This window comes from Catharus ustulatus, chromosome 3 (genome assembly GCF_009819885.2).
Source record: "Catharus ustulatus isolate bCatUst1 chromosome 3, bCatUst1.pri.v2, whole genome shotgun sequence".
In the NCBI taxonomy this organism is placed as follows: Eukaryota; Metazoa; Chordata; class Aves; order Passeriformes; family Turdidae; genus Catharus; species Catharus ustulatus.
In genome coordinates this window covers 8412082-8426085 of record NC_046223.1, presented here as the reverse complement: position 1 = coordinate 8426085, position 14004 = coordinate 8412082, and the positions used below count along the sequence as shown (strand labels likewise).

Here is a 14004-nt window from a genome sequence, read left to right as displayed (position 1 = left end):
AGAGAAGTAAGCAACAGCTCTCTGGTATGGACCTAGATCCTGGGCCAGTATCCCCAGGGCAATTCCCTGTTTCTCATGGGAAAACAGAAAGAATGGTTTACTCGCATCTGGGAGTCCGAGAGCCGGAGCTGACATTAGAGCATTCTTCAGCTGGTGAAAGGCCCGCGTGGCTTCTTTTGTCCACTGGAGTTCTCTGTTCCCGTTCGTAATGAGTGCATACAGAGGTTTTACAAGTAACCCATAGCTGTGTATCCACAGCCTACACCATCCTGTCATACCTAAGAATGTTCAGAGTTCCTTTACTGTCTGAGGTTTTGGGACTTGGCAGATCGCTTCCTTGCGATCTTGCCCTAGAGTCCGTTGTCCCGCAACTAATTTCATAACCCAGATAGATTACCTTTTGCTTCACTACCTGGGCCTTTTTCTTTGATACCCTGTATCCCTGAAGTCCTAGAAAGTTTAGGAGGCTTACCGTCCAGGCTGCACATGCCTCTTTTGTCTGGGTGGCTATGAGGATATCATCCACACACTGCAATAGCTTTCCTTCTTCTGGGGGAACCTCCCAGGATTCCAGGTCTTTGGCAAACAGGGTAGGAGAGTTTTTAAATCCCTGAGGCAACATCGTCCATGTGAGCTGGGATTTGCGTCCACTTTTAGGGTTTTCCCATTCAAATGCAAAGATTTTCTGGCTGTCCTCATGGAGAGGGAGGCAAAAGAAGGCATCTTTCAAGTCTAGAACAGTAAACCAAGTTAGCTCTGGTGTTAGGCACGTTAGCAAAGTGTATGGATTTGCTACCACAGGATACAGATCTTCAGTGATTTTGTTAACTGCCCTTAGATCCTGTACTATTCGATATGATCCATCAGGTTTTCGGACCGGTAAGATGGGAGTATTAAACTCAGATTGACATTCTTTTAACAACCCTAATTGTAAAAAGTTTTCAACTATCGGGCTAATTCCTTCCCTGTCCTCCCTTTTCAAGGGGTACTGTTTAATTCTAACTGGTTGTTTTCCTTCCTTTAATTTAATTACTATAGGAGGTGCATTTTTCGCCCTCCCTGGCACATTAGAAGCCCACACTCCAGGGAACACTTGATTCATTATTTCTTCACTAATTTCTTCTTCTATTTGAACAGCTGTTAACATTAAACTTAATGCCTCTATGTACTGTTCATCATTTACCTCCAGAATAACCTCCCCATTTTTAAATTTAATAGTTACTTGTAATTGTTCTAACAGGTCTCTCCCCAAAAGATGTTTTGGAGATCTGGGGAGGTATAGAAATTTATGAATACCCCATTGCTTTCCAAGCCTATATTTTAATGGTTTACAAAAATATGCTTTTTCAGGTTGGCCAGTTGCTCCTATCACCGTAGCATAATCCTCTCCCACAGGTGTCAAAGTTTTATTTAAAGCTGAATATGTTGCCCCTGTGTCAACCGGAAATTCCACCTCTCTCCCTTTTTCCCCCAGCTTGAATTTTATAACCAGTGGATCTCCTGGGGTGCGATCTACCGGTCCTCCTCAGTCTTCATTCACATGTGCAATTATTTTTCCCTTTTCCTGAGGGCCACCACGTCTTCGTTCTGGGCACTTATCTTTCCAGTGGCCATATTTCTTATAGATCGCACACTGGTCTCTGCCCAGCCGGGATGGGCCTTGTCTAGGTGGTCCCCGTCCACGTCTTCCTCTCTCCCTCTCACTTACAACAGCTACCAGCCCCCTCTTTCCTTCTTCTCTGTTACTAAAAACTCTCCATGCCTCATCCACCAGAGTCTCTAAATTCCTCCCTTCTGCCCCCCGTATCTTTTGAAGTTTATGCCTTATGTCACCTGTAGATTGCCCCAGGAATAAACTGACTAGCTGCTGTATCCCTATGTCAGACCCAGGATCCAGTGGTGTATGGCGGCGCATTGCATCCCTTAATCGATCGAGGAATTCGGTTGGTGACTCAGAGGGCCTTTGCTTAATTTCATACAATGCTGACCAATTTATAGTTTTGGGAATGGCCTTTTCCATCCCCTTTGCAATCCACTCCCGATAGCTTTCCAACTTTTTCAATTCTGCTGATCTGTTTGGGTCCCACTGTGGATTTTGGAGTGGGAAATACTCTTTAACATCCAATTGTTGGATTCTATAAAAATCTTCTGCCAAATCCCCTGCCGTTTTTATAATTAATTGTCTTTCTGTCTCAGTCAGTGCATCCAATAATAACTGTATATCATTCCAATCTGGATTATGTTGTTTTATTATATATCGCAGACGGTTAGCAGTGTTAACTGGATCACTTCGGTAATTTTTAGCAACCTTTTCCCATGCCTCCAAGTCAATTGAGGAGAAGGGAGATTTAACCAATATCCTTTCTCCCTCTGGTCCCACTGCCTCTCGCAGAGGTGCCTGTATTATGGGTTTCTGTTGTCTAGTCCGGTGTGCGATTGGAGGGGACGAATGGACTGGGGCTGTTGGTGCCTCTGAGTCTGCATCCTCATCCTCATCCCCTCCCTGTCTTATGTGGGGAGACCTGAGCAAATCATCTGCCAGATCTTGTTCCTGGGCCACAGTCTGGTAAACCTTTTCAGATTTTGTGCATCTTTGTCCTATGCTACACGCTGAACAACACCGCTTAAGTTTTCCTCTCTTAGTCTTATTCTCCTTTTCTAAGGCCAATACCAGAGGGTCAGATGGAGCCCTGAGCCCACAATCCCTCTGCCATTTGGGGTGGTTTCTGAGAGAGAAAAACATATCTGCATATGCTACCTCTGTCCACTTCCCTTCTCTCCTGAGAAACAGCATGAGCTGTAATAGTGTGTCATAGTCCAAAGTTCCACCGGGTGGCCACTTCGCTCCCTCATCCAGTTTGTATAAAGGCCACCAGTTTTTACAGAATTTAATAAGGTCTCTTTTGCTTTCTGTGACTCCTTGTCCAGAAAGGTCTTTCTAATGTGCAATAATACAGCCTAATGGACTAGCCCTAGGGATTTCTCTACTTTGTCCAGTTCCCATTATCTCCTCCCTTTTGTCTTGTCTTGTTTTCACCCAAACTTTTCCTCATACAGTTTTACTATTCTTTCCCAGTTGTCTTACTACACACACAACCCTAAATCACAGGCACCCAATGTAACTTCCCACGCTAGCTTCAGGATTTTAAATTCCACACTTGCATTCACTCCACACTGACCCCAGTCGCTTCGCTTTTCTCCGGCCGCCTCAGTCGCCCGAGGTCGGAACCGCGGATAGAGCTCCGCACTCACACCATACCAGAGGTATGTCTCACTCGTTCATTCACTCACTGACACACTCCACAACTCAACATGTCCGGACTTAACAGTCACACAATATAGCAGCAAAAACAAGGGTTCACTCGACCCACCCCCAGAGTCACTAGCGGGCTGCTCTATCAGCTCAGTGAGACCCCCCCATCGGCCGCGCTATCGGCCGGGATCGATCCCTCTCCCTCTGTCTCCGGCCCCCCCTCGGCCGGCTGCTTGCAAGCCCAAGGGACTGTGCTGTGCGTCAGACGTCTCTGCACGACTTACCAGCAGCCCTGTTCTAGATATTTAATACATACCATTTTATCCGCAATGCCAGCAGGTCGTTGTCTGTCCCCGCAGTGAGCGAGCCGAGGTTCAGGGTCCCTCCAGGAAAGTCCCGGGGCGCGCCAGGGAATCCGCTCCTCGGCCACTCCTGCAGCCGGACAGAGATTCTCCTCCCTGGCTCACCAAAATGATGCGCGGAAAGCACTCTATAACTCACAGAAATAAGTTATAAGAGTAGGTATGTATTTATTCAGCGCTGGGTGCATGGGGGATCGCTCCTCCAAAAGCATGCACACCTTTGGCGACCTGCGCCTCGCCTTTTATTCTCTACAAACTAGGAATATACAATTCGCCTAATACATATTCATTGCCTATCCCCGCTTCATATGGAAATTAGTTTCACGCCTCTTTGCGACTGGACTGCACATTGTTCCTTTTTGGGTCGCTCTGGTGGTCTTCGAGGGTCTTAGATGAAGTAAGGAGTCTTCCTCCCAGTTTGAACTTTTCACCTTGTATTCCTGCGCATGCTCTCTTCTTAGTCCTTTGGTCAATTTCCGGACTTCAGCATCAGTTTTCTCTTCCCAGGGACCCCCTCATCCTGTGGGTCTTTGTTCTTCTATTTTAATCTGCCAACTTCATCCTGCAGCTTGGCTGCTCTTCCTGTTTTGCAAGCACCATAAATTATAGCTGACACTATAGTTTCGTCAGTCCCCTTTTCAATCAAAATCTTTCTAAATATTTAATTCTTAAATCTGAATTTCTCTATTTCATGTGGCTACCAACTCAGAGACTGCCGGCCCAAGGAAGCCACAGACTCATAAGAAGAGAAAGACTGGGTGTGCAAACTAATTAGCATGAGAAGCGTTTCATCTGAATTGTTGCTGAGTGATCCTGTACCTGAGACTCCAGAGAAATACATAAATTAATTTAATCCCAGGAGCAAAGACAAGGCACTGGACCAAAAAGGAGGAAGCAATTGTTAGAATACCAGCCTCTACTATCCATCAGTTATGGAGAGCTAGCAGAAAGTAACATTTAATGAGCTGATATGTGTTATATCTTGTTTCTACGAGCTTCTAACATTTGAGATTTTCAGAAATTTTCTCTTAATCAGATCATAATGGCAAAAATTTTCAGCTTTTGGAAAGACTGGTTGTATTTCTGCATGCTTTGATCAGCAAAGGATGTGTTCTTGTCCATTTGATTTTGTTTCCTTTTCTCTGTCTTTTTGGGAAGATTGATTTTTGCAGTTGAGGATTGTCAGCAGCTTTGTCTGGTGACTATATCATGAATGGTGGTCACTCCCAAAGCAGGCTCTGCAAAGGCTTGAGAATGGCAAGGTAGTGCTGTGAGGGGGGAATTGCAAGCTTTGAAACAAGGGGAATAGATTCAGCTGTCATATATCCTCTGAAATGCCTCTGAGAGAAATTTACTACTGAGGACAACTAAGGAAAATTACTTGCAAGTCAGTCTTTGTGGGGTGAATCTTAATACCAGCTGGCTTTTTCTCAGTGCTAGAAAGAAACAAGTCTTTTCTTGTGGAGGCCTTAAGCTATTCTCAGCATTTCTAAAAGCTTCCCTTCCTTAACTACGTAGGTGTATAAACAGGTGCTTGCTTGGTCTCTCCCATCACAGCAGATATTTAAGATTCAGGAATCACCACTTGTTGTTTTTTTTTCTTTAGTGTAATGTCCTCTGTGCTGCTGGTACATAGAATATTGAATTGTAGAACCATGCAATGGTTAGGGTTGGAAAAGACCCTCAGGATCATTGAGACCAACTGTTAGTTCAGCACTGCCATGTTCACCATTAAACCATGTCCCCAGATGCCACGTTTAGACATTCTTTGAAGACTTCCAGGATAGTGACTCCACCTGGGCAGCCCATTCCAGAGCCTGACCCTTTCAGTGACCAATTTTTCCTACTCTAAACTCTCCTAGGGAAATGGCACTTGAGGCTCTTTCCTCTTGTTCTATCACTTGTGTGTGACCTGGGAGAAGAGGCCAACCCCCCACCTCACCACAACCTCCTTTTGGGAATATCCAGAGAGCAGCAAGATCTCCCCTGAGCCTCCTTTTCTCCAGGCTGAAGAGCTCATAGGCACCCCTTACAGCACTCCAGTTGTGTGAGTCATCCCACCAGTATGAAGAGGTTCTTCCATTTGCCCTTCTGACCTACTGAAAGAGAGCAGTGGGCCTTTCTGTGAGTTAGAAATTACCACACGCACACACCCACCCCAGAAATCAATGCACAAAATCCATTCTGAATTCCAAGTTAACCCCCATGGTGGAATTCTGGTCGGCTTGAGAGACTGTTGAGGCAATAGTCCACTCAAACTTTACTTCTGCAGCTGTTATAAGCAACCCAGGGTGAAATTCTGCCATCTGTGGTCAACAAATACTGTACCTGAGCGATGCAAAACAGCTGAGGGAATGTGCTGGCACAGGATTTCTAAGCAGGCAGTGTGTAGTTCTTCTACAAAACCTGTACAGGAAGAACAGGAAAATCGAGCCAGGGTAAAGGTTGGGAAAGAATTTGGGATTTCTTAGCTCAAGGCATGAATAAAGATTACAATAGAGCAATAGTAGAAACTATTGCTATGGGCAAGGACACATTTCAAAGAGTTTCTGTATATGTGGAATGATCCCAAAGAGGTCTGAAGACATACCATGGGGCAAGGACACAGCCTGCTGGACTACACTGATGCCTTGGGTTTTAATGGATTTAAATTGATTGCCTTGCTTTAAATGATTCCTCTTCTGTGCCTAAAGAACTATTCATGATCATTTTTCTTTGCATGAAAGCCAACTGTACAAGGCACTACTACTGTTACTTATTACTGTTCATTATTGTTTATTATTGTTTAATTACTGTTACATACTTATCTATTATTAGATATTTACTGTTAGATATATAGTGTTATTAGATAGTTATCCATAATTAGATATTTATTTGCTATTAGATATTTATCTGTTGTTAGTTACTTACTATTGGTAGATACCTGTCTGTTATTAAATACCTATTATTAGTAGATATTTAGAATAGAGACTTGAAAAGGTAAAGGCCTTGTCAAGCCTCTAAAGGGGGGAAACGATGCCTTGGGTTTTAGCTTTTATGTTTTTCAGATTCTCTGCTGCTTGGTGTGTAACTCTGAAACTTCATATTAGGTGTTAGTAAGTTCTCTTCACGGGGTAGTCAGACAAAATAATCCCTTCCCAGACAGAGAATCAAGGACAACGGGTATCCAAAAAACATAAACAACGGGGAAGGAAAGGGGGAAAACCAGAGGGCTGAGACTTCATGGCTGGGGCTGTGGTTGGACAATTGACACCAAATTGCAGATGAACCAAAACTTACAAAAGTGTAAAAACTCGTGAGTGGACTCCACCTTGGATTTGTTTGGGGTGTAGCCCCGGCCAGGCTCTTGCACTGCCCAAGGTGGGATCCTTTCAATAAATACCTATTTTATTCCTTTTGCTCTGTCTAGCCTCTGTTCCAGGTCAGCCTTTCCAGGCATCAACACCAGTGTCAACCTCCTTCCCATCCTGTATTCTTCAGAGGCAGCTGCACCTGGATTTACCAGCCTGATCTGGAAATGAGGAAGACTGATAGAAAGCAAAGGACAGCAAATCCTAAGTAACATTTTCAAGAGAAGGAATGAGAGCTCCGTTTGGCTGTGGATGAGCTCAACCAAATCTCCCCAAAAGACAGAATCCAGAGCAGGAGATACCAAAGAGACCTGGAAAGACCAGGAAAAAATTCTGGTTAGGAGAACACTGTGAGAAAAGTCTGTGGAGAGCACAAAGATATGCAAAGCAGCAGGGAAATCAGAAAAGGGGCAGAGCCATGTTCTTAGAGATGGTACTTGAAAGGGGAAGGAAAGCCAAGGCGAGGTGAATTGAGGCAGAGCAGACACTGCAACCTGCTGCTAAAGGCAGCCTCTGGAAACGCAGAGAGGTCTGCTAGGTGGGCAGCTTCCTGTTCCTCAGCATCATGGGCTTCTTCATCTGCTTACCCAACTTTCTCCTAGCTGGACCGTGTAGAGAAAACCACAAAGAGTTCAGATGGAAGGTGGAGCCATCCTATGCTGAATGCATGGTTCCTGAAGGGGGGCTGCCTTTGTGGCAAGACAGGACTGCTGGGTGTGGCTCAGCAGGTGCTGCAGGTTGGTGGCATAACAAGGCCCCAGAGCAGGGTGCAGAAGATGACCTCAAGGTGACCTCATGCTTGCCAGGAAAAGGTCACAGGGCTTCTCCTACCCAATACCAGTACATGCATAAGCATAGGACTGGCAGAAGCTCTGGCTCAGTGCTGCCTTGGTGGGCAGTCCCTGATGTGGGGAGACTCCCCACTAACATCCTGCAGTATCACCCTTCTGGAAAATCTGGAGATGGGGACCTTCGTGTTTTCCTCACTGTCCAGGAAAATGTTTTCCAGGTTTAAGCCTCTGCAGAGAAGAGGCAGCATGTGCTGTGGGCAGGCAAGGGCAGATGGAAGGTCTGGGGCCAGAAAGGTCAGGAGGCAAGGAAGGAGCTGTGGGTAAATGAGGGGCTTGGTGGGGAGGAGAACTTGGACTGGTAAGCAGTGGTGTGGAGGGAGAATAGGTAAGGGTGCAGTGCAGCACACAGAGATGTGGAGACAAGAGAGGCTTCCAGGAAGTCCTCCACTACCTGGGCTGGGGAACATGATTCCCAGGTACCTGCTCTGGGATATTCCCTGAGGAGATAAAAGCCTTGGCTCAGCGGGATGAGCCCTTCAGGATCCGTGGACTCGTGTGCTTGGCCTGGGCCAGCTCTGCCCCCCGCTGGTCCCCCTTTGACGTGCACCCCCATCCCCTTTGCCCACCACTGCTCCCCTAACCCTTCTCAGTCCCCCATAAGGTGCCCACCATGCCTCCATCCTCCTGAAGCTCCCAAGAGCTCCCTGCCTTGCCTCACAGTGTCCCCAATGCTCAGGACTCCCCCAGCCACTCCCTGCTCCTTTGAACATCAAAAAACCCTGCCCCATTGAGCCATCCCTTAGCTCTGCTGCCCATGAAGCTCCCCAGACACTGCACCTATTTCCCCCTTAGCCCCTGATGCCCTGGAGACCTTCAGATGCCCCTGTAGAACTTTATGATGTTCAGAGGCTTCTCCTGTTGCCCCCTGATAATGCCATCTTCTCACCCTGCCTGCATCCAGTGGGGCAGGAATTTCCCTAGGTTTTCTTCCAGTGCTTTCTTTTTGGAGGTGACCTTGATGGCCACCTTCTGCCACAGTATTAGACAGAAATTAAGCCCAAACATCGGTCACCTGATGCTGGGACAAAGTCAGGGGCCAAATACCAGTTTGGTGAAGCTGAGTTTCACCAACCTCTAGGACCAAGGAAAGCCAATCCAGAATTCCATGTGACAGCTTATGACAGGGAATGATGATAGCTACAAACCCTTCAAGCAAGTGGTTTTTACCTGCTCAAACTAGCACAGTTTCCTGTTCACAAACACCCAGATGGTTTGTGCTGGGGCTGGGGGTCACTTGTGCATGACACAGAGGAAAGACAACAGAAACCAGGACCTCACTCTGCTCCTGGGAATCCTGTGGAATGCCAGTGACTGTCAGGTCAATGATGATAAGCACACTAATAATAAGCTGATGCACTGATCTTTCAAAACACTCTTTGGGATTTTTTTCCTCACATGCCACACCAGCTTAGTTCATCCAATGACTGAAAAGATTGTGCTCCTGCTGAAGTACCTCTGACACCACCCAGTCCCCTGCTTCTCTCCCCACTCAACGTGCCACAATTCATGAGATCCTTACCACTGGCCTGGCTGAAGTGAATGGGAGCTCTTGCACCTCTGGCAACAGGCCAGCAGACACCACCTTAAGGATAATGACAGTAAGGATTGACCTTAGACCTTTGAGACATCATCTGCCCTAATGAGGTGGCCCTTTGCTTAGGTCGATGAATTCAAGGGCAGCTTGCTACCTGCTGGCTGCTTTTTGCCCACCAGCTTGAAGGTGACACGTGCAGGCTGTTGGACACCATCCTCCCACTGTGAGGATGCAGGACCACCTGCCAACGAGCTCGTCGGGCTGCCCCATGCGAGCAGGGAAGTGTTCTGACCCCCTGTCCAGGAACAGCCTTCTCCAAATCAGCAGCCGCAAAGCTCTGGCTGTACTGGGCCTCGCAGTGCTCACACACAGACTTCCACCCAAGAGCTTCACTCACCCCCTTATTCCCACCGGCAGCCTCCCCAAAACTGTATATCGGAGCACTAACAAGCAGCCGTCCCATAAAGGTGGGGTGCAGACCCTGGGGCCAGCTCAGGCTGTCGGGGCTCCTCCTCGAGCGATGCAGAGGAGAGCCGGGCAGGACAAGCAGCCCCGTCCCTTTCCCCCCCGCTCTCCAGGAGCCACCAGCAGGCAGAGAGCCCCGGGCAGGCACGTGCCGTGTCCCGGGGAGCCCCGCACGCCCCGGGTCCCTCCCGCGGGAAGGAGCCGAGCCCGAACCCGCGCCCGGGCCGCTGCCCCGGAAGAGCCGCTGCCGCAGCCCCGCCCCCGAGGGCGTGTCCGGCGCCCCCGCGCTCTGTGGCCAATCAGAAAAATCGGGCGCCCTGCGTCAGCGGCACGCGGCGGCGGCGGAGGCTGTTGCTAGGCAGGCCGGCGCGCCTGGCCCAATGGGAGCGGGGCGCTGCGGCCGGGCCCGGGCGCAGGCGGCGGCGGCGGCGGCGGGCGCGGAGCGGTTGGGGGCCGGCGCTCACCATGCCCTACAAGCTGAAGAAGGAGAAGGTGCGGCCCTGGGGGCGGCGGCGGCGCCGGGGGAGCTCCCGCGCGCGGCGCGGCGGCCGAGGGCTCGCTCTCGCCGCCCCTCCCCGGCGCGGCCTTCGCTCGGCTCGGCCCTCGGGCGGCGGCGCGCGCGGGGCTGTGGCCGGCAGGGGGCGGGGGCGCGGGCGCGCGCCCGCGGCGGGCGGGTCGGGTGGCGCAGGAGGGCGGCGGGGGCGCGCGCGGGCCCGGGGGAGGCGGGCGGGAGGGAGCGAGGGGCGGCCGGAGGTGCCGCCGTGCAAACCCGGCCCGGCCCGCCCTGCGCGCTCCGCCGGCCGCGGGGATGCTCCCGGTGGGGGAGGTACGGCCGCACCCACGTCCTGGCCCCGCTGCTCCCTCCGCCGGCCGAGTGAGGGCCCGGATCCGCCTCTGCCGCCGCCCAGCGCGGCCGGGCCGGCGCTGTGGGTGCCCTGGCACCGCGTATCTGCGATGAGGCCGCACCCCGGGGAACGGCCGGGTGGGCACGCCCGCCGGGGTGACCGGGAGGGGAGATGGCAGCATCGCTCCTGGGCTCGGGCCCTGGCCTCGCCCTGGGCGGTAGCCGGGGGGAGTCGTTCAGGATGCCCTTCCCGGGGAGAAAGGGCTGGATGTGCGGCGCGGGGCGTGCTGAGGGAGTGGTCTGTGGCAGCACATACCTGGGCTCTGCAGAGAGATGCTAAAATTCTGAACAAGGTGGATTTTTCTCTGAATGTGGTCTCCCGTTCTTTCAGGAGTCTCCAAAGTCTACCAAAAGCACTACAAAGCCTGGCAGCAGCAGCAGCAGCAGCAGTAGCGGGAAGGATGGTGGGGCTGAGAATTCAGAAGAGGTAAGGATTTCACCTTGGGTACAGCAGTGTGCATGTGCAACTCATCTTTGGGGAGGAATTAAATATTTCATTTTAGCTACTTCAAGCTGTTCCACCAGATAACACATGTCACCAGGATCTTGAGAAGTCGGGGAAGGAAAATTGGCCCAAAGGGAACAATTACTATGGATGAGACTGGATGAGTCTCATACCCTACAGACCTGCAAAAAGACATCTGGCACAATGCTGAGGGCGAGTGCTGCTCACAGAGGTGGGCAGGGCATGGCAAAGTTGGCTGCAGAAAGGGACAAGCCATAATTATCAAGGAGGTGGAAGCCTGACAGATGGGAGCAGCTTCCATGCTCCTGTCAGAGCAAAGCACCATAAACTCTGTTGTCACTTTGTGTCAGGGTGCGAGAGTAGTGAGAAGCAATAGGGAAAGATCTGTTCTTCTGACGCGTTTTCTGGAGAAGTGAGATTAGGAAGCAATGGATAGGAACACTTGAAAGAATAAACTGCTGGAGATTAAATGGCTCTCCTTTGGTATAACAGCCTTGTTTCTGAATGCATCATTCCTCACAGGAAGGCATGGTGTGTATTCCTAGATGTGCAGTCTCACTCTCAGTTTGGATGTTGCCAAGGTAGATACATTAGAATGGCCTCAGCAGAATATGATAGTAAGATAAGCTGTCCTTAGAATTAGCACAAATTTGTGTTCAGTGGAACTTTTCTGGTAGCCCTGAGTTTGTCTGGCATTCAGGCAGTAGTTGAGGAATTTGAGAATTGTCTCAGAAGAATGTTATTCACGTCTAAGGAAGCATGCATATGTGTGTGGTTTATTTACTTTAATATTGCAGTTTGGCAAACAAGCTGTGCCACTTCTACATCCATAGAAGCTTGTGTGCTCTAGTCTTGTCTGGAACATATTACGCTTGTAATTTGGAGGGTTGGGTGTGGGAGACAAGTAGGGCTGGTGAAGACTAGGAAAAAATGTGTGGTACAGTTGTATGGTTGCAGTCAGTGTTGTTTTAGAGTCTACTCCAAAGCATAGATCTGCAGTGCAGAGTCTCAGAAAATAACTCTACTGTGAGCCACTCAGTTTTGTGCTCACGCCTGACCTGCTGTGTGGCCAGCAAGGAATCAGAGTCTTACTTTGTGTGCCTTGGAGCGGGCAGCAGTTTTGTAGATCCTCCATTCTATCAGTTTTGTTCTGTGTATACAGCTGAAAACAGCTTGGTGGGAGAGCTGCCTGTGAACTCCAAGGAACTGAGAGAACTCCTGTGTTGGCATTATGGGGTCAGACTTACCTTTTATTTATGTGGAACTCTTTGCTGAGTTCACAGCTCTGGAAAGATGTAGGAAAGTCTGGGTCTTGCAGTGGATAGCCAGCAAAGCAGGTCACTCTGCCGTGCCCATCCAAATGTGGCACTGCTCTCCCTATTGCAAGTGGTGCAGTAAGAAGGGAAGAATGTCACAGGCTTCAAGCTTCCTTCTGTGACCTGAAATGGCATGTAATAGTTGCCTGGGTGCAGAAGAAACTTAGAAGTGATGTGTCTAAAATTCCCTCCCACAAAACATACCCAGCCACTTCCTCATACTCCAGACAAAATCCAGCCCTCCTTTAAGATGGAAAGCTGGGTCTCCTTTGATCATAAGAACAGAGAGCAGAGCAGAAAGGAGACACCTCTGCAGTGTGTACTGCCACAGGTCTCTTCCTTTCTCTGTTGAGCCTGCAGTGAAGTTTGTTCCCTCTTGGTGCTTTCCTGTCTCTGGAGTACTCTGCTGCAGCATGGAAGAGAGCTCTTTGCTTGATAAGAAGAAATGTATACCAGTTTGAATGCGATTTTCTTGCTCTTCAGGAAACACAAAAAGGTATTTTGACTTTCACATTGCGTGAAGAATTAGATAATGTGTGCTGGGAGCAAAACTCCTTCCTTATGTCAGAAGCAGGAGGTGGTTTGACTTGTGAAACGCTGGGAGTGGTATTGTCTGGTGGGGTTGATGGGCTGAGCCCAACCTGGATGCCTCTGCTGCCATTGTGACTTTCATGCCCTGTGAATTCCCCTGTGGAGTTATGGTTGGTTGGTTGCCTATTCTAGGGTAAAAACTGGGTGCACTAAAGAGATCTTTCCCTTTTCTTCATATCTCAGTAGATGCCTAATGGGCTTGCAGCAGGGGAGCTGCATGTGGGCAAGCCTTCTTCCAGTTTGTCCTTTGCTCTCTCACACCATGCTCCATGGAGCAGGGGAAGGAATCAGCTTCAATTTATCTTGGTATCAGAAAGTTGTGACTTGTTTTGCAGGCAACTTGTCTGTCTGGTGGGATGAGTAAAGCTTGTTGTAGAGCAGCTCTGTTTTGATGGATCTGGGCAAATGCAGTGGACGAGGAGCTCCTATGGGGATCTCTGTGGAGGGAGATGAAGAGGGTAGGAGTCAATCCAGAACCCCCTAAGCAAAGTGCTTTGTTCTCTGCAGCAAAGGAGCTTTTAGCGGAGCTGATCTGGAAGGGCAGATAATGTTGAAAAGCAGGCACATCCACAAGGGAAGGCAACTGTTGGATTCTCTGTTAAGTACAGGGGTTCTGCAGTGCTCTTAGTTTTACCCCAAGATGAGCATCCAGAGCTTGGCTAGCCCCTGGCTTTGGGGAGGCAGTTCGCTTCAGAAGAGGCAAGGAGCAGTGGAGTAAAACATGAGAGCAGAGAGTGGGAAATGAAAGGTATGTTTGATTCAGCCCCTCTGGAACATGATGAGTATATGAATGCAGAGAATTTCTGTGTAGCTATTTAAGGAGAAAAAAGAAGTAATGTCAGAGACCAAGGCAACGTTGAATAAGAGGATGAGAAAGAGTTACTCCTCCTGGCCAGAAAGACTGGGAGAGGC

General features: G+C 49.4%; 2 protein-coding genes across 3 annotated transcripts in view; one reads left to right on the top strand and one right to left on the bottom strand.

The window, feature by feature from the left end:
• Window positions 1-1301: 1301 nt before the first annotated feature.
• Window positions 1302-9620, bottom strand: LOC116994752. The gene is made up of 2 exons (XM_033056673.1): window positions 9573-9620; window positions 1302-2938 (listed from the first exon to the last, which is right to left on the bottom strand). The coding sequence occupies exons 1-2, from the start codon at window positions 9618-9620 to the stop codon at window positions 1526-1528; spliced, it is 1461 nt and encodes a 486-aa protein (XP_032912564.1). The 3' UTR covers window positions 1302-1525.
• A 607-nt stretch (window positions 9621-10227) lies between these two features.
• Window positions 10228-14004, top strand: part of PPP2R5D (protein phosphatase 2 regulatory subunit B'delta) — a 27302-nt gene continuing 23525 nt past the window's right edge. The window contains exons 1-2 of one of the 2 annotated variants that reach the window (XM_033056403.1): window positions 10228-10307; window positions 11051-11146. In XM_033056403.1, the coding sequence (XP_032912294.1) occupies window positions 10281-10307; window positions 11051-11146 (123 nt within the window). In that variant the 5' untranslated portion in view covers window positions 10228-10280. Of the gene's footprint in view, window positions 10308-10563; window positions 10642-11050; window positions 11147-14004 lie in introns of those variants that run through there. The other variant, XM_033056404.1, reaches the window with a different exon arrangement.

Excerpts from the sequence above, each read along its gene's own strand:
- LOC116994752 (XM_033056673.1), bottom strand. The coding sequence starts at position 9,620 with ATGGGGCAGCCCGACGAGCTCGTTGGCAGGTGGTCCTGCATCCTCACA. Across the intron at positions 2,939-9,572 it reads GGTGGTCCTGCATCCTCACA|AAAGACCTTTCTGGACAAGG; the intron begins GTGGGAGGATGG and ends ATTGCACATTAG.